Source organism: Pipra filicauda, unplaced genomic scaffold, assembly GCF_003945595.2.
Source record: "Pipra filicauda isolate LSUMZ 115617 unplaced genomic scaffold, ASM394559v2 scaffold390_size662804_pilon, whole genome shotgun sequence".
NCBI lineage: Eukaryota > Metazoa > Chordata > Aves > Passeriformes > Pipridae > Pipra > Pipra filicauda.
In genome coordinates this window covers 537,241-561,618 of record NW_024104521.1, presented here as the reverse complement: position 1 = coordinate 561,618, position 24,378 = coordinate 537,241, and the positions used below count along the sequence as shown (strand labels likewise).

Here is a 24,378-nt window from a genome sequence, read left to right as displayed (position 1 = left end):
ATCGTGGAACAGTGATGTTTGCCCACTGCACACAGTGTAACGCCCAAGTTACTTCATCTCACACCTTGTCTGTGCTGGCAGCTCACTGGGGTTTCAGCAACCTCTACACTGAGGAGCCAGCAAGGAAAAAAACAGTGTCTGAGAGGGTGAAGGAATCCTCCTGCAACACAGCTCATCTTGGCTTTGCCAGGCACTGGTGACCACCCGTGAAAGAACTGGGTTTTTTTTACACAACGGGTAAAGTTCAACAGGCATAACTCACAGACAGGCCAACAAGAAAGGCACTGCCATTCCAAAACTCTTCAGGGTGAGACCCCCAAAGGGTCACAGAATACCTGCTTCTGACAGGCATCAACACAGTAAGTGTCTAGCAGGCAACACACTGCTGCCACCAAAACCAGAGACAAGACTGACATCTGATTCCACGGGCATCCAACACTTACGGCATGATGTAACATATGTTGCTGAACCATTTCTGGTTCTGGAACCTCACACAAACCCCACACATTTATTTACATTCACTTCTCAATTTTTATTCTATTTCTCGCATGGTCTTCAAATACAGTTTTACAGGTCTTCTGCTACAGATACTGTTGATCTAAAACAGATTAATGAAAGTGGCATTCCAACCTTAATGAAAATTCATAACCATGAAAGATATGTCAACATATCACTTTACAATTCTAGAATGATGGTATTGGCCTGACATTCCATAGGCTTAGACAATTAACTTCTATAATAATAACAAATTCATAGGAAGAGAAAATGTGGCAACTCCTTAAAAGCCAAGAAATAAGGCCACAAGCATTCTATACTGTAATGTTATGCATCCAGATAAAATAAGTTGACTCTGGTATCCATGAAGAAACAAAATTCTCCCATCTGGTAAATCAAGGTATCAGCTACTCAACATGCACTCAAAGCTGTATAAAAACTAGTGGCATTCAGCTCTGACTTACATGAAATCCCACAGCACAACCCCGTACCTCTCTCTAAAAATGAAATGACCTTGTTTCAACTTAAATACTTCACTACCGCATTAAAAACCATTCACATTCTGCAAAGGAAAAAAAAAAAAAAAAAAGAGAGACATCCTGCACGTGACTGCACCAGAAGGCCAAATGCAGCATCTCCTTACAGGTCACAGACAGCATCACTGCAGTCTTAATGCCATTCATTACAGGTTGCATAACAACTTCTATGCAGCTGGAGGCTTTTAAGAGGAACTGAATTTCCTTTGTGCACCACTGAAAAAAACCCAGGAAAATTTTAACAGAAGATACAGACGGCTGATGGCAGCAGGTGAAAGCAAGGTACTGCAAGGTGCATACCACTGGCCAATCACCTGTCTGGGACACTGGGACTTCTGTGAAATACCATTTTCATAAGTGATGCAACTACCTGACTACCGGGTCCCATACTACACGGGTTCCATCCCATAACCAAGTATGTCCACCCTGGGTAAAAACATTAAACTTCTGGAACATTTAAAAGTAGGTAACCATTTAAATAATGTGTAAAAATGTGCTTATTGTGGCATTTCTTGTAGAAAAGTTATTTGATACAAATGTGCAGGACTTGAAGACCCTGATTTAATCAAACTAGTATGAACAGGCTTTGAAACATGGTGAGTGTTTCAAGGACAAATCCCAGTTGTGGGCCAGCTCTCTCCCTCTCACCATCTTTCATCCACAATCCCTTGTGAACATTACCAAAATTAACAGGTTCAGCAGAGCACCCTGTGAATTGCTGTTTCAGTCCCAGGAGAATGATACACTCAAGTAGCGACAAACTGCTATCTGAAGGAAGGGTTGGTTGGGATCTGCTCCCCTTTCCCAAGATGGTCAGTTCCTAGCCCTGGATATGAGGCACAATAAGAAAGGTCAGTGCTGAGGACAGACTTGTTCTCGATTGTGGTTTTAGGTTATTCAAAAGTGCCATCTTGGACCTATACCATTTCACTTTTCAAAAGAAAAAGTTACAAAAACTGGTAAACAAAAAGTTAGTCAGCATACAGCTAAGTTTATATACACGGAAATTTACAAGTTTGTCATTAAGTGACTTCTGCCACAGACCACTGCACATTTGTCCCTAACAAAACACAAAGCTTGAACCAATGGTCATTAGAAGTGACAACGGGTCATTGCTTTATCAACAAGCGCAAAGGTAGTAAAAAATAGAACTGTAACTACTTATCTTTAAAATTGCTGATTGACACAAGCAATCCCTCTCATTTCTGCAACTTCCAGTTGCACATCCTGCTCTATGACAGAGAAAAAAACCCACATCTTTATAGGTACTTCTGCCAGAGACCACTTTTCTGTTGACACATGAATGCAGAGAACTGTAGTCAACCACAGCACCGACTGAGAGGGATTCCTCCAAGGAGCTATAGCCCATGCAAGATTCCTTGGCACTTCACACAGGACCAGGAGAGGACAAGGTTTCTCTTTGTTAAAACAGTGTTTTCAGCAGCATTATCCCCTTCCAACAAATTACAGTCTGAATGTGTGATGGGTGATTTTCGCACAGCCCTTTCTACCAAGCTGGCTTATTGCTGGCTTTGTGCAGCTAGACCATATGAAGATCCCCACCACTACCTGCCCAGCTGTTATGGGTCTACAGTACTGGAACAGTTCGCTGTCAAGCACGTCACAGGCTTCTTCCAAGGATAACAACATCCTTTGGAAATCCTTCCATTTTAGCAATTTCAAAACAACCCAGCTTGCTGTAAAATTCCAGGATTCTTTTATCATCTGGTCTCACTTCACAAAAAGCCCCACGGGAGCCTGAAGAAGGAAGAAAGAAACAAAACGCTGTAGGAGAAGAGTTGCTGTAAAAAGCAGACATCAAATATTACTAGAGTTCCCATCTGTTTTAACATTTAAATGAGCGATCCAACTCCACATGGAGCATAGTGGCTAAGAGTCCAGATCTATGGCAACATAGCTGACCATCCCCTAAAGGGACTGTGCACTGCAGACATCAGTCTGAACAAACCCTCTGCACACCTTCCATTGCACATACAAACACCCTGAAATGCCAACACTGGCTCCAAAATACAGCATTACAAGAGGGCACCAAGCGGCGCGAAGGAACTGTGAATGCCGGGTGTGCAGTAAGGCAGGCAGCCAAGCACTTCCCACACTGAAGGGTTTGGTAATTACCCACCAGTGCACACTGCTGCGTGTGAAAAAAAGCATCATTACCAATGCCAGCAGGGAAAATATAAACGTTTGTGCCCTGTTCAAGATGTAAAAATGCATGCTCTCATCGCCAAATTGCTCCCTCAGTTCTGCCTATTTTCTAATTTGCAGGGTAATGACTGAAGTGAAAAGCTACCTTTTACCAAGACAGCAGCGAAAGTCAGCTATCTGAATGCTTTTGTAATTATTTACCCAAATCCAGTGTCAGCTATGGCAGGATTCAAACATCTCAGGCTGACATGCAAATACAGTATGTTCACATAACCCTCCCAAATTTGCCTTGCATCCTAGAACTGACATGTAGTTAGGAAACAAGGAATTGTGAGTGCAAGAAACTTACCATTAGCCTTTAGAGAAGAGAGCAGGCAGGCCATCATACTTTTGGCCACACTTGGATCGGTCACTTTTTTGTGGATATCAATCTTTATCAATGATGGGAAGTTGGCAAGGAACGATTCTGGCAATACCTCTTGTTCTTCATGGAAGCTCAGCATTATTTTCTGAAAGGAGTATGGAAAGCAGGTATTTACCCATTATTCAGCTTTTAATTTTCATTCATCTTTATCAAGGAGACTGCTTTGCTCATGGAGCATACCTCCAAACCAGCAGGCTTTCCTGCCTACACCTCTGATGGCCACTTAGTTCTTTACCTGCTCAACTGCTGTCTGTACTCCAGACAAAAAGTCAGGTTAGAAAAGCTTCTCAGAGTGTCAAAGGAGGCATGCGAAGCTCCTTCTCAGTGACCCGCACTTCAAGTGAAAAAAATACCAGCCAACCCATAACCAACAGTTTGTGCACAGACATTCCTTTTTGTTTCTTTTATTTTTCCACAGGCAGTCACAGATTTTCACACCAAAAGCAAGCGCTCTTGAATTTGTTTTCCAAACTTAAACTGATGTGACTACCAGTGCCCTACCTCTATCATGGAGAAACTAATACTGCACTTAGTAGTGGAACAGATCAGAAGCAATCTTTTATTTTCAAAATGTAATTTTCTCTAGATTAAGTTGCCTTATATTTACTGCATTGATTACTACTGAAGTACATCTCATGGCTGTATTAGAAAACACAGCTGTATCTGACTGGCAATGAACAATTTTACTGTTATCTTCTAATACATCAGATACCATGGTCAAAGTCTTCAGAAAGGTACAAAAACTGAACTTCATTGTGAGCTCAAAATGCAAGACAAAAAGACCCACTTTAGAAAGGAAAGACTTCAGCAAACAGTTCTGATTTCATGGGTTATACCAACCTCTGCCTCAGACAGCTCCTTGTCACTATTTGGTTTCGTATATTTTTCTTGCATGAAAGGGATCCAAGACATTTTACATTTTTTAATGAAGGGAGTCACGTCAACTGTCCCCAAAGCATAGCCACATATGCCATCCTCATCTTCTAAGACGAAGCAGTAATCCAGGCTGAGGGTGAGTAGACCTCCTACTAACCTGCAGGAAAAAAAAGTGTCCAAATTCAGTCAAAAGAAGGTCACTTAGATAAAGTATGCCCTTCAGGTACGCTGGAGAAGACTCTAGGGTCAACCAAAGAAGTGACAGAGTCCTCCACTCATGGAATTACTTCCTACAAAGCATTAATTGACTGTCAAAACTCAGCTACAAGCAACATCTGCACCTCAGGATCCCACAATTTAATTCCATATACACTGCTCTTATCCTTTTGCCCTCAGTTGCTCTGCTGCTATTGCTTCCTTGTTCTTCCACATTCTCCGTTGAGTATTTTTTGATACCAGTTACACATCCTTTCTTAACTGCCTTCCTGTCACTCAGAGCAGACTCTCTATAAAATTCTGTCTAAATTAAACACTCAAGACAAAAAAAAAATCCTCAAAGTAGCTCATTTTACAGCTCAGATTTAATGCCCTTTTTTTTTTTTTAATTCATCTGTCACTGCCTATCCTTTTTAAAAGATTGTACATGTACTTCAGAAAAACTGGAGGTACTCGGCTGGGAGACTGGTCCTCAAAAACCCCTCAATTATCTTCAGAACTACAAAAGATTGGAAAAAATACCAGAGGGTAACTACAGACTATGGACATTCCCATGATACACTTTCACAATATCTGAAATAAGGTACTATGATGCACAGGTTTCATAATACAGAGGCTTCAGCTATTTTCTAGCACCTCACAACAGGTGACTAGTGCATGAGACGTAACTGTCAACGGTATCTTTAAGAAACCCACACCCCAATGTCCTGAGGGTAAATTTTATTTGTTTTATATATATCAAATGTTCTTGGCATTCTTCCCACTCACACTTTTAAAAATTCAAATTAAATACAGTGTCAGAACTTTATCCTTCAGAACCACCTCTGTAGGTCATTTGTTCCTAATACGTACTTGTCTCCAATTAAATCTGGTAAACTGTGGAAGGGTTGATCAGCTCCATCAGCATACATTTCTCTGCAGATCTTATATACAGAGGCCTAGGAGGAGAGAAGATTTCAACTCATCAATCACATTCAAATGCTAACAACTCCGTTTCAGAGCTTTGTCATTAACAGCCACATTGTAACCTAGTACTGAGAGACCTTTAAGTCAACACAGATCAAAAGTATCCATCTATGAGAAAGGATCTATCTTCCCCCCCACCTCCTCCCCGAAAATAACTCAAAAGTTGCCTTCAAAACATTGTGGTTAAGTTGAATGGCTGGGAAGGAAAGGCTGGAGGTCAACCTCCTGCAGTTGTAACAGCACAAGATTAATCCAGAGGGTAAAGATCAACACCCTTGATACAGAGTCCCTTTACAAAACCTCCAATGTCCCAGCACAGCAATATAACCCCAGGGAAGGACAGACACACCCTGCATGTTAAAAGACTTTCAGCAGAATCTCAGAGTAAACTTGTATCAGTCACACTTTAAATAAGAAACTTTACACATCCTCCTTTTTTTTTTTTAACAAAAAGGCTTTTCATTTGACACTTCTCTGCCCTTTCATTAAAAAGTAACTCCTCAGAAGAAATATTGTTTATGACTCATGCTTAGCTGCATCTCCAATTGCTAAGGTGGCTTAGAAATATCAATTCCATTGTCTACAAAGGAACAAATCAGTTCAGGTACAGTCCTGCACTAAGGTATGGAAAAGGCTGCTTCACTGCTCCTGAGAACAGCACAGGAGAGAGCTACCCTAAAAGTGGCAGGTAAAAGAGTCATCATGTGCCAGCCCTGCCTGACTGGCTTCAAAGTCAGGACTCATTTAAACTACTGCAAATAACCTAAATACTCATGTTTCATCTCAATGTACCTACAAATGCAAGAGTTCAAGGTGCATTAATCCTGACATTGTATAAATTGCATCCATAAAGAGTGTTAGCTAACTATTGGTTGATACATCAGTTTCAAGTATTCTCTTTGTTAAGCCAATGGAAATGAAACTACACTACGGATTTGTTCAGAAAAAAAAGAACAAGGAAAAAAGCGTTAATCAATAACGAGTAATAAAAAAATTCCTGATTTTAAAGTATCAAACACTCCAAAGAAGATCTGACAACAATTCTTTCAAAATCAGACCAAAAAGTTTACAACTGTACCTAAAATTGTAAGAACAGCTGAACCATGATCACATTTTGCAGCTCAATTTTGAGTTAACAGTATCAACATTCTGCCTATGCAGCTCTGAGTACCAGCAAGTGCCACAATAATTACTGAGTGAACAGGTATGCATACCCATCCTCTAAGTTTAATCCACTGCATGTCTCCCTGCTGCAAGAATTCCTCTACAAGCCGTGAAAAAATTTCACTTGCCCCTCATAAGTAGGGAAGGCACTCACAGATTTAAAAAGGTGGGGAAGTGAGAGGCTGGGAATCAGGATGTGGGTGTACACTGACTGTTGCACAGCATGTTGCTGAACCACAGGCAAGTCGCTTAGTTTTCCTGCGAGCTTGCATTTGTGCCTCACGCGAGATATCAGGACATCTGCTTCATTCGGGGAAGAAGGGACTCAGCAGTAACCTCAGTTGCCACAAAAGGAAGTGCATCACTACCAACAGCAATGACAAGCATCAAAAGCAGTTACCTCATCTTTAGGAAAGTAGGGTCGTATGGTGTACACTTTGGAAGTGGGTGTTAATGGAGGTGGTTGAAAAAAGAGGTCATTTGCCCCATCAATAGGCAGCAAGCGCTGTGAAAACAAAATACTTAATATGATTGTATGAACAACAAAACCCATCACTCTTGGGTGTGCACTGCAGACTCCCAAATTAACAATTGCTACTTGCAGGCACCCCAGAAGAAGGTGGGGTTGGTATGCTTTACAAATGCAAAGACCTTATTTGAATAGAAAATATCCAATTGGTGTTCTAAAATATGCAATTGAAACAGCACATTAAGAGTCTGTTAATCTTAACTGCTTTAAAATACTTTTTACCAATCACATCTACACTGTCTCTGTATAAGAACATAGAATGTCAGGAGGAAAGGTTTGGTCTGAAGAGGGTTAACTGGCCAGAGGAGACGCTTTATCCCAAAAGCAATGCGCTGATTCAATTTGCTGCGCGCAGAGCACCTGTGAGGGGGGAAAAGTATAGCGCCAGAAAAATCCATGAACAAATCTGAACATGGTATAAACAGCGATTCAAGAATATTTGCCAATTGAATTCCTCGCAACAAAGCGCATTACAGCATTATTTACAGAGGAACCAAAATTTGGATGACTATCCCTTTTTGCTCATGGAATTCCCATCGGCAGACAAGCATGCGCGCATTGTGCAATTGCGGGCGCAGATAAAAATGCTGTGCGACCTGCAAAGAAACAATGTGAAATGTACAACTAAAGCCGCTGCGCTTCGCATGCGCGTGGGACAGGCAGCATCTCCTTGAGAAATTACTGTAGAAAGGGGAGGAAAATTATTTTAAACCAAGCTGTAAGGCTAATGGGCTTTGGACCAGAAAGCCTTCGGCAGACCAATCCTTCCAGACCTCTGATGTGCAACAAAAGGTTTCTCATAAAACAAAGAAAATGTCATTCAGTTGTGAAGTCATATTGATACCTGGAACTCTCCTGCTAGACCACCTCTAAAGGCCCAGGGTTCTTGGTCTCCACTTAAGAACTGTGCTGAAGATTGACTACGACACCCTGTTGAGATCAGATCCAAGCGGAGAATGTTACGAGAAGGGGGATTTCCTGGGTGTCTTACATGTCCAAAAAGCTAACATACACTTGTGAAAAAAGCTCTCTAACTGAGCTAGAAACCGGGGCTTGGGGGAGGGCTGTAATAATGTACGACTTACAAAGATTTTGTGCTTGCGCACTGGCTGCAGTATTTCAAATTTTTGGTTACCTATAACAGCCAGCTCTAAGAACAGGTGAGGCGATTCAGTTATACGTTTCATTCTAGACCAGGAGGCACAAGAATGGTGCCATGTACAACTGTGTAAACTTCCCAGACGTTTTGTACCTTTTTTTTTTTGCATGTTTGTGCATTTATTTAATCTATGAAAAGATGACATCTTGGAAGCCATGTGGCTCAATAGCTACTACCATAAATTTTAGATCAAACAAAAGCCATTATCACAGCCCCTTGAAAAAAAAAAACGGATCTTTCTGAAGTCACATTTTAGTACTTATTGTTTCTAATCTTGTCAGAAAACTAGGACTGGCAATATATGCAAACAGTCTGGAACAGTTCAGGCAGCCAGGACAGCTGTACGAAACTGCACTCTTGCAAGAGACTACGCATATTTATATAATCCAGGCCGTATCGTCACAGTGCTGCTGGCATGTTAAAAAGCTAAGTAGTGTTAACTGGAATAAACTCACAATTTAACTAGTACACTCTGTTGGCCACTACTAGCTTTGCTTTTTAGTATCTTGATTTTTTTACCTCCACAAGCGTATCGGACGCACCAGGGACCTTGCTGCTCAACCAGCCACAGGAGGCCCACTGCAGTGCTCAGCTTTAGTTTGCGCTTGCTTTAGAAAAGGATTTTCCATTGGCTGTTTGAATTTTAACATTGTTCCGCCAGCACAGCACTGCAGCCTTCACCAGCTAACACAAATGACAGCTCTGGAGACAGAAGAAAAGCAAGTGGTATCTGGAGATCTCAATTACCCGCCTAGTTTTCTGACAAGATGAGCAGCGCAAACACTCTTTTCCTTTTGTGGACAGCAATCTACCTCCTGTTCAAGTAACAGTCTCAGATCAGTACACACAAGTATGTTGTGCTAGTCAGAGAGTCCCAAAGTGTGCCAAGTTTGACATTTATGAGAGTTTAGGAAAATAGGTTAAATAAAAACTACCCTAAGTATGGTAAATTTCAGAAACAATCCAAGCACCAGAATTCAAATTTGGTTTACTCCCACATTTTAGAATTCTCACATAAGAAAATATCCTTCACAAGGAGATTTAGTCAATAACTTGGAAGACAGTATTTGTCTCTCCTTTGAGACTACAACTTAACTAGCACTTCCAATTATTACAGTAAAGAGCTGCGTGAATGAAGAGCTGTATAAATGAAAAACATAGTTAATGCCTTAGTCGCTGCGCAAATGTGACTTCAGTTCATGCCTGTTGCACATCTAATCTATCTGAGCTGCCTCACAGACAAAACCTTTCCATTTTAATTAATTAATGACGACGCGCTGTGAACATCTGGCGCTGTCCATCCAATAGCAGTAGAAACTTGTGCTGAGGATTCTCCCATCTGTACACAATGGGGAAGAAGACAATAGAAGTCATTAGTAATCCATAGTACTGTACAGCCACACTAATTTAAGGGACTGAATGCTAGCTGGACTTGAGAGGAGTGGTGAAGAAAGTGAACATCCAGTGGACCATTGAGCACACCGTTGTGAAAACTAACTTGTTTCTATTTGTAGTGTACTTGACTTTATATAATGACCTATTTTATCACAGACCTTTGCTCTGTATGCATTTACATTAGTGATAAAAACATAAGCTGAAGACAAAAATGGCCTCTCTCACAGAAGCACTGCTAGCATAAGAGTATTAATCTGTACATGTGAAAAATCCTGAATTTTTCAACTATCTAATAATAGTGTGAGTACTAGAACAGAACAGTGCCAAAGTTAACAGAGCTTGTATTAGAGTTGGTTTCTACTGCGAACTATTCCAAATATTTGATCCATTTAGAGACTTGAACCCAACTTTACATGGATACTGAAAACTGAAGACAACTTCAGATGAAATCAGTAGGTAGTCTGATACTTCTGAAATTCAGTCTTAACTTGGGTCCTAAACATTCAGAGATTACAAGAATCACTGTTCTCTTTATAGAGCTTTGGCCTGGAGTTTTAAGCTGATTAAGCTATCAAGAAGAGAGCATTCTGTCTAGTTAAAGGTCAACATACAGCAAGAATAGTAAAGTTGGGGGAGTTGTGTTACACTTAAAATTCACAAACTAAAGTTTTTAAACAGCATGAGGTTGTTAGAGAAATGTTAACATACTACAATGCTGCTGAGTTCTCCACCCACGCTAGTCTTCTTCTCTGTACTTTGCAGAAGGTAGTCTTAAAAGCTCTCTTCTCAACTTCTTCTTTTTCAACTATACATATTGGGATCAGATATTTAATAAGCACAAAACACAGTAAGTTGTTGGGCGTGGACTGACTTGATGATTTAACAGGTCTTCTCTGTCCCTGCTTACACCTGCCAGTGTTTAAGAATATAATTTAAAGACAATCCAAACACTAGGACTAGACCAAGGTTGTGTAATGGTCAACCACTGTGAGGTTTGTGACAGTTACAGAAAGTGTGACTTAAGACCATCAGCTTTGCTGTCTGCTGTGTATGTCAAGAAACTCCACAGCATATTCCTTACAGTTGTATTGAAACCTGAAAGTGAAATGAGGTCACTAGAATTACCCAGGCCATGCTGGTGCTATCTGCCAACTTAGGATCCCCCAAAAATCTTTCAGGAAAAAAAACGAAACAAACAAACAAGAAAGAGCCACACATAAAAAAAAAAAAAAACAGAAAAAAGAAAAGGAAAACCTGTTTCAAGATCATTTTAAGTCTCAGACTAAATCTGTCTAGAGAGCTCCACAATTTCCACCCATTACTAAAAAAAAAAAAAAATTAAAAAAAAAATCAGCAATTTGGAAAGTGTTTAAAAGAACTTATTTTGCACCAGAATAGCCTTATGCTAGAGCTCGCATGCGCACAGGGCTGGGAGGATCAGCTTCCTCATGGCCAAGCCCACAAAGGTCTGTTGAAGACAGCAATAATGTTATCAAGACAGAGCAAACAGCAGATGGCTGATGTGGTCACATTTCGTAGTGTCATTTCCAATCATACAGCGGGGTATCCAAGGAGTTAATGGCATAGTCCAGTGTGCATTCAGTCAAGAGTAAGTTAAAGTCAACACTTACGTGTCAGATGAGATTCAAGTTTCATTAGCCCAAGAAGAAAATCAAGGTCTCCAATCTTAACCATCCAGCAGACTTCACTTATAATAGTAAAGCAAACTCACTGCAAGCATTGCTTCAAATAGCAAGACAGGAAAACCTTTAAAACAGGGTCAAACCAGACCCCCATCCAAGAAAGCACATTTGCCTAATACTTCAGTTTTCCCCGTGGGCTAATTAAAAACACACATAAAAAATATGCTGTCTGGGATTATAATGGCTCCCAATGCACCTACCTAACCACTGCACAAAAGATTTCACCATTGACATAATACTCTTGATATCCCAGACGTAGGAGTACATGTCATAAAGGATTGTCCTGTTGGCACAATTGGAGAGGCGAGTGAACATCCCCATCACCAAGCTGCACATCTCTTCAAACTTGGCTGCTCGGTTACGCCATTCTTCTATCTATGAAAAAGATCCACAGGATCAAACACAGGCTTCTAGGGAGGAGTGGTACTCTAAATATGGAGGAAGACTATATAATTCATTACTTCATTTTACTAGCATTGACTACCACACCACACGTGACTCACAGATATCCTCTATGGCTGTTAAAATGAGGTCAGTACAGGGAACATTGGCCAAATGCAGACACCAGACTGCCTTCACAGCAACATGGCACTACAGGCTTAAAACTGTAGATTCCACTGGAGGAATGAAAATTACTGTGACCTGTGGTTGGTTATACATTACCCTTCAGGCCCTAGGAATTAGAACATCAGTCTCTATTACAGACAACAAATAAAATTGCTCAAGATTTTCATTTAGAAGGACAGAAACAGGATTCACACTTACTTTTTCAGCATCCTTTCCTTTGCAATTAACACTGACAACACTGCTATTTGCTCTGAGCCACTGGAATTCCCTCAGCATCTGTGCGCCTTTGGGCCCATGTTCATAAGGAAGGTAAAACAAGTCAGCAAGAAGCTGCAAGTCCTCTAAAGTCACTGGTTCTACTGTGTAAAGAGGCTTTTCATTCGGCCCAGGCACAAAATGTTCTTTGTTAATTTGCTCATCAGTCTGCATAGGTGCAATGTCACTACCAGAGTCTTCCTGCATAGACATCTCTGGAGACTTTGACTCAACTATACTCTCCTTATCTGTATCCATTGGCTTCAGCTCCTCTGCCATCTTGGCTTCGGCAATATCCGTCAGTATCTGGTTAGCATTCTTGTCTGAGTCATCTTGTTTTTCCACCACCATGTCCATTGGTTCCTCATCAGATTGCTTCTTCTCCTCCTCCTTGACCAAGGCCGGTGACTCGCTGCTCAGCGCTGCGCCCTGACTCATGATGGGTTCTTGGTACACCGTGGTAACCACCGTTGCTGCATTTAAAGAGGACGGTGCCACCAGTGGCCCTACATCCCCTACAGAGGTTTTAGCACCACTGTGGGCCACTTGCCTACCTGAGAATAAGAAGAAATAAGTTTAGAGTTCTCAGTATCTGTCAACTAACATTCAAATCGGCAACTTCTACAAATCACAGGTGATTTTATTACTGCAGCATCCAATCAGCGCAGCTTCCTGTTGGTATTTTGCCTGTTCACTTCTGTCACTGTAATTCTAACTACTAGTTTTGGTTTTTGCAAGTTTCCCTTGCACATAACTGGTAAGCAAAGACAGGATGGGGGGAAGTTAGGAAAATTAATTAATATTTTATTTATGCACTACCAGCAGCATTTCTGACTATGCCACCAGAATAAAAAGCTCTTAAAGTCACTACTTTTCCCTCTGCATCAACTGACTTGTTAAAGTTGCCTTTGGATATAAAGAACACTTCAAAATAAAAGGACTTTGCTTAAATGTTTTAAAAATGTTTTTAACGTAGGGAAAACTGAATTCAAAACCTGACTGGACACAGTCTTGAACAACCTGTTCTAACTCACCCTGCTTGAGCAAGGTGGTTAGACTCAAGATATATCTCAAGATTAGATTTCAAGAGGTCCCTTCCAACTTAAACTGTTCTGTGAAAATGGAGGAAGATGATATCTTAATTACTATTCCTCAGCCAATGTTTCTGCTGCAACTGAGTTTTAGAAAGACACAAAACTCTACAGCAGTTGAAAAGGATAAATGCCCCAGGGCAGAGTTGGGAGACAGGCTCTTCCATTCCACTCTGACCAGCTGAAACCCACATTTGAGAAAAACAGATTTTACCTCAGGTCCCAAGCTCCCATTGCTACAAGAAAGGTCTACAATGCTGGAAGGAACCCAGCTGGTTTCTGTAGACAGAAACGCAGAAAAATAGAACTATCTTAAAACAACTGGAAAAACATGAACTCTTCAGGACCAGAACTAGTGTTGATAATAATTTAACACCAACTCCAAAAAAACCACTATACTTCCTATTCTCTCAGATTCCATGGAAGTGTAGTAACAAGCAGGACTAGCAAGATCCAGACTCTTTCCTGTCTATCATCAGAAGTGCCAAGGGATCATGCATCAAGGTTGCTTCTGTTGATCAGAGCGCTACAGGCACTGAACATCAAGCATTCTTACTTTTTTATTAAGGTTTTCCCAATTACTGAGGTAGAAAATATTTCCAGCTGAAAAGTAAGTGAATTGCCTGGATCTATAAAATATTTTTAATTTAGATGCAAGTACTGAACATCTAACCCCATTTTTTTTATCGACCCTAGAATGATACCAAATCATACTCACTGCTGTATTGCTGAGGTACCCCAAATTCCTGCAACCATTCTGTTAAGGCCAATTTCAGGGCCATTTGTGGGCTGTACAGAACATCCGTTTCAATATCTTCATCGCTCCCCTCGTTTTCCAACTTAATCTGGATTGAAACGGTACTGTCTTCAGTATCAGCTAGAGACAAATTTTAAAAAGTTATCAAGCAAGTTTAATTTAAAATAATAAAAATAAAAAAGCTGTGTTAGACAAGGCATTCAATAACTATGACAGGCCTTCTTCGCAAAGAAGCACAAAGTATTAGCCAAAATGGAAAATTATGGTGACCGTCAACGTTGACACAGAAACAGTGTGCAGAAACCAGACACTCTGGCATTCAAGGTTTCTTTTGATCTGAACTGCTTCTATTCCAATGACATCATATCCATGGACACACGTCAAATTTGGGCATTAAAACTCCTTGCTGAGAGTGTTAATTATACAACCATACATACCTCTCAAGGCTAAGAAATTCTCTGATAATATGTGCCAGGAAGTCAATAAAGCAAGCTCAATGCTCATTACCTTTCAGGCAACTGACACTTACTTATGGGACAGAAAAGGCTAGGTGATCATAAGAAGAAAAAGTTGGTGAAGAAAGGATAGAATCATTAAAAACACCAAAAGCCAGTATGATTCATATGGTTAAGCACAGATCCAGCAAACATTTATGCATACTTACTCATCACCACATCTTTTCTCACTCCATTCATGTTAGACTTGTACCAGGTTGCAAGTGTGTGAATGGCAACATAATTGGCTTCAAATTCACAGTTTGGATTGGTCAGAACTCCCTTTAGTCGAGGGATGAGCTCAGTTGACCGACCCTTGTAAGGCCCAAGAAAAAGCCTCTTTTGATCATAATCATTAGCATGAATGTTATCCCAGATAACTGGTGCTCTCCTGATGATCTTAGAAACTTCTTCTATGGACTCTACTGGAATGTCTTTGGATACAACTTTTGGACCTAAGAGGGAAACAGGATAATCAGCGGGCTTTGCATCTACTCGAAGATTCAATCCCCAAGTAGCTGGAAAGTTTATTTTATTAAATACTTATGAGAAAATTTTTTAACAACAACAGTGAATTAAAAGAAACAAGCCACCAAACTTTTTACCTGTCCATAACACCTCGATGCCAGGGAGCAGCTTTTCTCCTACAGTCCGTAAATACGGTGATTGGGCAACATTTGGATAACAGAAAGTTCCACAGTACTCTGCACAGGAAAAGAGAATGTCACTGTTGTTAGAAGGATGCACACGTGTGACAACATACCCAACTGTCCCACAAACACATTGAGGGAAGCAATGAGAAACATCCATAAAATTAATCAGGTAAGGCCTGAAAGTCTAAAGTACAAATAAAAAGGACATTATGAATGATACTTCACATAAAGACCAGAAACAAAAGGTACAGAATTTATTTAAAATTGCTCCAATGTCAAAATTAGAAAAAAAACTAATAAAGTCCATAAACAGAAGGCCAGGTTACAGCAGACAAAATGCAAGAGAACTGGAAAACCCCGAGACTGATTATGAAATGCAAATATCTAAAAATATTAACACTGGAACACATATCTCTTTAAAGTTAAACTGAAGGTCTGCAACAGGACCAAACTACTACAGTGTAAGGGGATAAACTAATTAACAATAACAACATTGCTACTGAATTGAATCTTCCTTGCAACCATCCACACTTCTGAACATATAATTTTCTCCCCAGTACCTCAAAGGTATTAGAGGAAGTTTGCAATTCAAAAAGCAATGACTGGACCCAAGTGCAAGTAATCTTTTTTTTTAATAAATAAATAAGTCAGTGACTACTGAAGTAGGTAATCTTATTAAAAATAGGAGCCAGTGACAGCAGTGAGCACAGACTGTACCTCTACTTTAAGAAAATTCTAAGAAACTAACAGCCAGCCAATTCAAGAGGCAAAAAGATTTTGGTTTAAGTAAAAAAAACCCAAAAAACTTCCCTTAACCATTCTATCAAGCTGCCTTCTTTGCTTGGCATTAAGCCTTTCACAGCTGGGTAGATTTGGCAAAAACTTTGCATATATTTGAATAACCGAACCTTTCTTTGTAAGTGAATTTCTTCAGTCAACCCCAAAATACTCCTTAAGGCAGTTATTAAATGCTAAACCAGCTTTCCAACCAATAAGACTGAGGCTGAACCAAATGATTCCTCTCATTTTACCTGTAGGACAGAAAAGGAATGTGTCTGGTTCTCCTAGATATTGATAAATTTCATTTGTGATCGAGACTTGAGCATGAGCAAAAGAACTGAAAACTTCTTTGTCTGCTGCACACATGTTATGATCGATATCATCAAACAGCAGTGCAAAAGATCTGCAGCCAAACTGGGAAACCTAATACAAGAGACAAGAGCAAAAGGTTTAATTTGTTAAATTATTTTCATTTTCTTTTTAAATCAAACTAAAATTTTTAAATCTAATCTTAATCTTAAAGGGAAAGCTATAGGAATGGAGGAGAGAAGGTAGTGGAGGCAAGAGAGACTTTGGTTTCTATTCACAATGAATGCCTATCTCTGGCCCGTAGCTCTGCTTCTCTCAAAGATTAGACCTCTAAAGACCTGCAATCTGTTCCAGTTTTAACAACCCAAAGCTGATCTCGCAGAACAGACAGCTGGGAAAAAAGCTAATTCTGTAATAGCTCTTGGACAAAGGAGAGGAGTCAATTAAGAGAACAAAGAAGATGTGCATGTCAGGTCTGCCTGCAAAGGCGTTTGTTGCAGGCAAGAGTTCTTGCTTTAGCAGTGCATCCTGGCTTCAAGATTCCAAAATACTCTGAAGACAAAAATAGCCTTCAGAATCCCATACAAGATGAGACTTTATTAAAAATCTAGGTGATCGCTGGCCACTTCTGCAATGCAACCCAAACACACCCATCGGAATTGTTCAGAGGCACCAAAAGTAACACTAGTGCTGAAAAGGTTCAAGAACGTGCTGAAAAGCTGCAAGAGTAAGCAAGGTATTGGAGCTTCCAAACCAAGCAGTGCTGCAACTGCTCTGTTTGTGTCACACTTACCTGGTCCAGCTTACGTTTCAATGTGGATACCTCTTTAGGATTGGAGAAAGTGATGTCAAGTCCAGGTGAAATTGCATAGATGAACTCTATTTCATGTTCTCGTGCAGCTGAGATCAGAGTCATTAGCTGCTCTGGAAATCAAATTGAAATATTGTAGAGGGACCCAACAATTAAAAAAAATTCTTGGGCATCATTTTAAGTAAATTACGAAGTTCAGAAGCCTCTTCTATCAGAATTTTTAAAAAATTGCTGGAATTTCTTGAAATTAACACAGCAAGGAGCACCAAATTATTTGCAAGAGTTCTCAGAAATTATGCCAAAAGGAATGCAACAACTGTCCTTGTATTCTTATTTTCCATGTTAAAGTTCTATCAATATTTTTAAAATTCTCTTTATCTCAGTACCATGAGACAAATACAGATATAGTCTGTTTCCACAGTATGCACACCAACAGTTCTAGAATTATTACTCACTTTCCCCACACATACTAACAGACAATTCAGTGCAGAAGTATCACACTGTGTGACAGGGGTTCATGTACCGCTCATATCACTGAAACTTAGGGCACGTGGAAAACATGGGTTTTAACACCACTGTGCACAAGTAGTTGCTTTAAGAAGCAAACCTGAAATTTCATCTTCCATACAATGAATAATAAGAATTACTTTTAGAATATTTAACAATCTTTGCTGCTATTGGCAATTACCTTGCAGTAACCTTTAGATTATATTTCTGCACTGATTCAAAGTGGCCTCCAAGAAGGATTATTTAATTTCAAGAGTATAATTTTTCCCCCCACCCAAGGAAAACTACAATCCCCTCAGTCTAATAAAACACCAAAGATCCCAAAAATGCCAGAGGTGGATAAAAAGCCTCACATCAGCATGAACAGGTCTTATGTTCTAACTAACTAGTCAAGAGTTGTTTTTTTAATAGGTACTTTCTTCATTGAGACAAGGGCTTAATGAATCACACAAAGGGACATGCTATTTGCTCAATCTTTTTTCTCTTTTCTGAAGCAAATAAATTTCTACTTCAAATATGGTGCAGATGTTCAAGAGCCAGAGGAATAATTTCCCTTGAAAAAAAAAAGTAAATCTTGTAAGACAAAGCCTTAAAGCAATTTCAGACATCATCTGCAGTTATAGTTAAAAGTAAATCCATGCTTGTTCCAAAGCTGCAAAAAATACACCTGCAGACTATTAAGAAAGAGGTCTCCAGTCACTTTTGGGAATGGCTACTGTGATTATACACACATAAGTATACATAGCAATAACCAATTAATTCTAAAGTCTCTTTATAGAAAACACAGAGGAGAAATAAAGGCAATTACCTGCTTCCTCCACAGAGTACATTTCTCGCCAAAACATCCTGTGCTTGTAGTCATCCTTTGGAGCATACAGGTATGTATTCAGTCCCCACTTCTGAAGTCTACAAACATAGGAAAAAAGCCTTCAAATAGCCTACAAATTCAGGAATTCTAGGTTTCACTTCATCTTATTCTTTTACTTGATCTATTTTTTTCTTCATTGAACACTGCGTTATACTGTTAAGTCACAATAACTTTAAGCACAAATTATAGTGGACAAATTCGGTTCGTGCAAGATAAAAAGGTGAACATGAGTCCCTAAGAATACAGATATTAGGCAAAAAGTTTCTCTAGGTTAGAACAATAATTCTTTCCAGGCTTAAGTGGAAGATTATGATTTCATTGCGATGGAATGTGCTGCAGTAAGGGGAAGCATGACTTGCCTTCTAAAAAGTTCTTTCCTCTGCTCCATCACCCAAGGTCTTCCATAAAATCCTATGGGAAACAAGATTAAAATTATCCAGTTAGATTATGCCTGCTCCATGAAACTCTTCTGCTACATTCATCAAAAAGCTTCCCAAAGCAGAAAGGAAAAAAAACTAGTTAGCATTAGGGAAGTGTAATAACCTCAACTGATCTAAATTTAAAATGCAATTATAACTTGTTTCATTTCTTATGATCTAAGGTCTCATAGTTTTGGCCACTGAAGCAATTAGTTTTCAGAATACAACCTGTGTTCCTGAGCATATGCCCTTGACAAGTCAAGTCAGCATTATTATAGCAACAGACCGAACAATCATAACCTAATTAAACTATCACTCCAGACACCTACAAAATAGATTTAATTGTAAGGTGAATACTGAAGACATTTGAAAATATTTAGTATCTTGAAAATGCTTAACTGGTGGCACAGATTAGAATTTATATACACAGAGTATATAAATACATAGTGGGGGAGATGCTGCGTAATTAAAAAAAAATTAGGATTTCATTCCTTTTATTCAGTTTATAGGCTCCTTGTCAAAATTAACTTGCAAGCTGGTATCTTACTTTAAAGTTCCCACATTTTACAAGCTAATGCTATGTCTGTGAATAATCATATATAAAAGCCTCTACACAAGTGATTTTAGAACAGATTGTACTGAAAGTCTTGGAATTCCATAGAAATTGTAATTGCTTCTGGTTTTAAATCTAATCCTCCCATTCTAGAAACAATTAAAAAAGCACCCTCAATGCACTCTTAAGCCAATTCACTTAGACCCATGTGCAAACAGTTCAACCACAAGTGGGCACTTGAAAACAAAGCTTCAGCTTGGCAGCCCTTGCAAAGACCAGAGACTAAAATAACATGAAATTTAATAAGCTCTTATTTTCAAACAGCATGGCCACTCCATGGTGAATGATGTTCCTAATACACAAAGCTCACGAGTTCCCACAGAACACCAGTTCAAAAGGCAGACAGTATCTTCATTTCCAGAGCTACTCAATGCTCTAAATCTGTAAATATTTGGTCTCACTGAGGCCAAAACCACACTCCTATCACCTTTCAAAACTCCAAACTGATGCAACCGAAGCATTTTCTACATATTAACAGGTATCTCAATTACATGTTAAGTGTGCAATGCTCTTTTAAGCAGCTTAAAGCAGGCTCAAGTTTAAGAATTAGTCTGTCAAAGAGCAATCTCAGACTGCCTGGCACCACAACGTGGCAAAGTTGAGCAACTACTGCTCCTCACAACTGCCCAGTGGCAAACAGAGGAGTTAAACAGGGGAACAACGAGAGAGTGGTTGTGAGGCCTGAAAACCTCCAGGTTTATTTAACCCAGAATGAATTTCTCATTCTCACCACAGCTTACTCATTTTGACTGATGCTGCCCTGCAGAAGCTCAAGAACCCACAAAAGGAACAAAACCACGTGGGACCCAATGAATACCACCTACGTCTCATAACTCATTCAGAACAGTTTCGCTTTACATATACTTCTCTTTCAGACCCACAAGCCTGAAGCAGAGCAGAGCCTACTATAACAAAAGGAAATTCAGCTAACAAAAACTAATTAAATAAGGCTGAAGAGAACAGGCTAATCTGAAGTGATACTTTTCCATCTGTCTCCACATTTCTTAGGTTACTACTGTCACCAGCTAGTGACGACTCTTGGATCTTTCTGTCCAACAGAAAATCGACCTGGTTTTGTATTACTCCATCAGGACTGTGTGTCAGGTTGATACAAAGTCAACAGATCATGCCAAATACCTCGTCCCAGTTACCACATTCTCCATCACTAAAAGCCAGGACATCCTAGAGGCAGAGCATGAAAGCTTTGCACTCAGTAATCTTAGCTCTTATTACTCTGCAAAACAGTGAATTTGATATCTGTCATAAACTCTTCACATTCTCAGAGTGTACAACCAGTATTTGGCCAATTCTCCTCTGCCTTTTCTACAAAAGATCCAAATTCTCCACCTCACTGCTTTAATCTCACCATCCCTCTAGTCTGTTAACCACTGCCCTATGTTTTAAGTATTTACCTATACTTCTGAAGTTAATTGCTGTTTTACTCTTAACCTTATAATTCCCTGAGTCACTAACGAGACAGATGTTTTCACTCACTACCATTAACCTCATTCACCACAGGTTTGTTTTTCTGTCGGTGGTGGTTTTTTGTTTGCCTGCCTTTTTTTTTTTTAAAACACTCCCCTATGCCTTTTTTTCCTGTACACTTATTATCGTTAGACTGGTAACTCCTAACCACTGTTTGATGGCTTCATTGGGCAGAGGCCATTTTCTTGCTTTGTTTTATGCATAGTAAGCTCAAGAACACCTGCAACAAAATATATGCAGAGGTGACCAACAACGTAACTAGCACCACCAGAAAAACAATTACGGCATACTCAGTAGTTCCAATATAAACCTGGATGAACAGGTGATCCATGGTCCACATGTATCAGCAGGAATATGAGAAAACATGCTGTTACAACCTGTGTTTCTCTTCACTGATATCTGTCTCCAAAGCTTTCAATTTAGCCTCTATCTTCACAGAATTTTAAGCTATTAGCAAAGTAAAGAGATCTTTCTCCATGCTGACTGTATCTAAGCCCTAGTAGATGCTAAAAAATAAAGACTTAACTGGGCCTAATGCAGCTCACACAGAGACATTTGCAGAAGCCAAACAGTCTTTTCTTTTTAAGATATAAACAAAAGACATTCTGTAAAACAATGCAGATACTGAGTTTGATAAACTGCCTGTTTCCCTCTCCATTTCATCTGTTAATCACTTTGTTCTTCTACTGGAAAGTCATTATAGGTACAAAAATAGCAACACATCACAGGAATCAGAACGATTTCAAACCAACTATTATGCTGGGAATAAACCATTTTTCTTGCTGGCTTTCAACCACCTACCTTAACCGACCTGCCAGAAATGCAGACAAATTCTGTCACTAGTGAGAAATGCAAAAAAAGTTACTTTATTCTGCAGCTTCAGCAACAATTTAAACCTTTCAATGATGCCAACTATGTCAAAAGACAGAGGACTGTCCCACAGCCGAATTAAAATGATAAGCTAGAACACTTTGGAGAACAAGGGGCATTTAATATTAATTACAGAGCACATGCATGTGGAATCACATATTCCCTACTCAGGAAACTGAATCTGAGCTTCTGGCGCGCAGAAAGAGCACGTACAGCCGGGATAATCGCGCGGTAGCTCCACTCTCTCTCGATCCTACCTCCTTTACTCACGTACCAGCAGGCGAGGCACTGCCTCAGCCTCTCTGAGGAATCATGGGCGCGCTTGGGAGCCGGGCCTGCGCTCGCCCCGCCGCATAGCTGCCGTCGAAGGGCGCTCCCCGCTCCAGTCCAAGCCCCGGGGGCAGAAGCCCCGCCCGGGAGCTGCGGCTCCTCCCCGCTGTGGCGGAGTCCCGGCCAAGAACGGCGCGGCACCTCCCCGCCGAGCGGGCTCCTCCGGGCGGGGGAGGAGACGGGGACAGCAGCGCCAGCTGAGACCAGCCCATCCCCGGTCTCCCGCGGATACCGAACACCCCTCCCCCCCTCCGTCCTCCCACAGCCCCCGTGCCCCAGGGGACACCCCCTCCCAGAGCTCCCACCTTCCACGACGCCACAGAGGAAGCGGCGGGAGCCCAGCGCTGTCTCCGTCTCGGTGTCGGTTTCCTCGCCCCCCGGGACGGGCCCCGCGGCGGCGCCCGGCGGCTCTAAGGAGGCGCCGGGCACCCCGGCCGGGTTGGGGCTGCCCTGCGGCTCCTCCAGCGCCGCCTGCCCCTCCTTCTGCACCATCCTGCCGCCCGCCGCCAGCGCCGCCGCTCGCCGGGCCGGGCCGAGCCGACCGGGTCCCGTCCGTACCGCTCCGCAGCCCCTTTGTCTGCGCCGCTCCGGGGCCGCCGCTTCCTGTTTACGGGGCGCTGCGCCTGCGCGGGGAACCGGCCCCAACCGGTCCGCGCCGCTTCGCCCGCAGCCGCCGCGCTCCGAGGAGCCGCCGCGAGGGCCCGGAGGAGCGCCCGGCTCGGCGGGAAGGGAAGGGAAGGACGCGGGCGGCCGGGACGGCGGAGCGGGAACAACAGGCTGGAGCGCAGGAGGCTCCTCAGGGAACGGGGCGGGCGTCGCACGTACTCTGCGCAGGCGCGGGAGGGCGCGCACCGCGCGTGCTCGGCGGGGCCGGCGGCGGGAGGGGCGAGGCCGCGGAGACCCAAGGGCGCCTGCGCCGGGAGGCCGCGCGCGCCCGCAGCGCACGCGCGAGGGGCCGCGGGGACCGAAGAGGGAGGTGGTGGCGAGGATGACGCGCATGCGCATTGCGGTTTGTGTAGGGAAGCGGCGCCGAGTGGGGGAGGGAGGATGGGGAGTGGAGTGTTTACTTCGGTTTTGCGCATGCGCCTGGCGGCGCGCGGGCGGGTTTGCGCGTGCGCAGGGCCGAAGGGTGCGCGGGTTCCCGTGAGACGTGACCTACTTGCGGCGGTGCCCCGCAAGCTAAGCAGGATCCACTGGGGCTGTGGCGTGGATGGGAGACCGAGCTGCTGCCGAGGGGATAGCCCCTGCGGCCGCTCCTTCCCTCCTCCCACAGCACGGCCGATGTTACGGTCGGAGGTATTTCCATGCCTGTAAGAGGCTTACGAGGATGCTGAAAGATGGGATACAAAGCTGAGGTGGATCTCAGTAAATCAGAGGAGGGGTCTAACGTCAGATGGCATTTCTCCTGAGAGAACTTCCAGCTGCATTGGGAGCACGAGTCAGAGACCCCAGGGCTGAGTAGATGACCTCCCATGTGGCTGTGGAGAGAGGCCAGCGAGGTCATCCTTCCAGCCCTGCCAGCACTGGGAGCTGCAGCAGATACCAGCCAACAAGGAACCAGTGAGCAAAGAGCTGCTGAACGACCTGGCTGGGGAGGAGGGGCTGGAGAAAGCCCGCACACATCACGTCAGACGCATCACATTTCAACCACGTTTGAGCTTATCCCCGCTGATGACATTCTGGCGTGACAAGAAACCCAAAACGGCTGCATTTCCAGCTCCATCTGTACCTGCTCCAGAAGCTGCAGCAGAGCCCCTTGTGAAGGAGAATCTCTGGTTACCACCAGGTTCAAGCTAAACCTTTCAAAGAGCAAAAATATAAACTGTGCTGCTGCCCTAAATAGTAACTAGCTGAATTGTATTGATACACAAGACTTTACAGAGGGATTAGAGAGGAGAAATACACAGAATTTGGGTGGAAAATAAACAGGATTCTCATAC

At 41.9% G+C, this 24,378-nt stretch overlaps 1 protein-coding gene across 1 annotated transcript; it reads right to left on the bottom strand.

Moving 5' to 3' along the window:
• Positions 1 to 507: 507 nt before the first annotated feature.
• OGA (O-GlcNAcase) lies at positions 508 to 23,252 on the bottom strand. The gene is made up of 16 exons (XM_027721788.2): positions 22,744 to 23,252; positions 19,081 to 19,132; positions 18,662 to 18,759; positions 17,329 to 17,459; positions 16,478 to 16,649; positions 15,399 to 15,497; positions 14,964 to 15,248; positions 14,261 to 14,419; positions 12,395 to 13,005; positions 11,830 to 12,004; positions 8,217 to 8,302; positions 7,244 to 7,348; positions 5,566 to 5,651; positions 4,462 to 4,654; positions 3,547 to 3,706; positions 508 to 2,789 (listed from the first exon to the last, which is right to left on the bottom strand). Exons 1-16 carry the CDS (start codon positions 22,928 to 22,930, stop codon positions 2,653 to 2,655), a joined length of 2,736 nt encoding a protein of 911 aa, XP_027577589.1. The 5' UTR covers positions 22,931 to 23,252; the 3' UTR covers positions 508 to 2,652.
• Between the last annotated feature and the right edge of the window lie 1,126 nt (positions 23,253 to 24,378).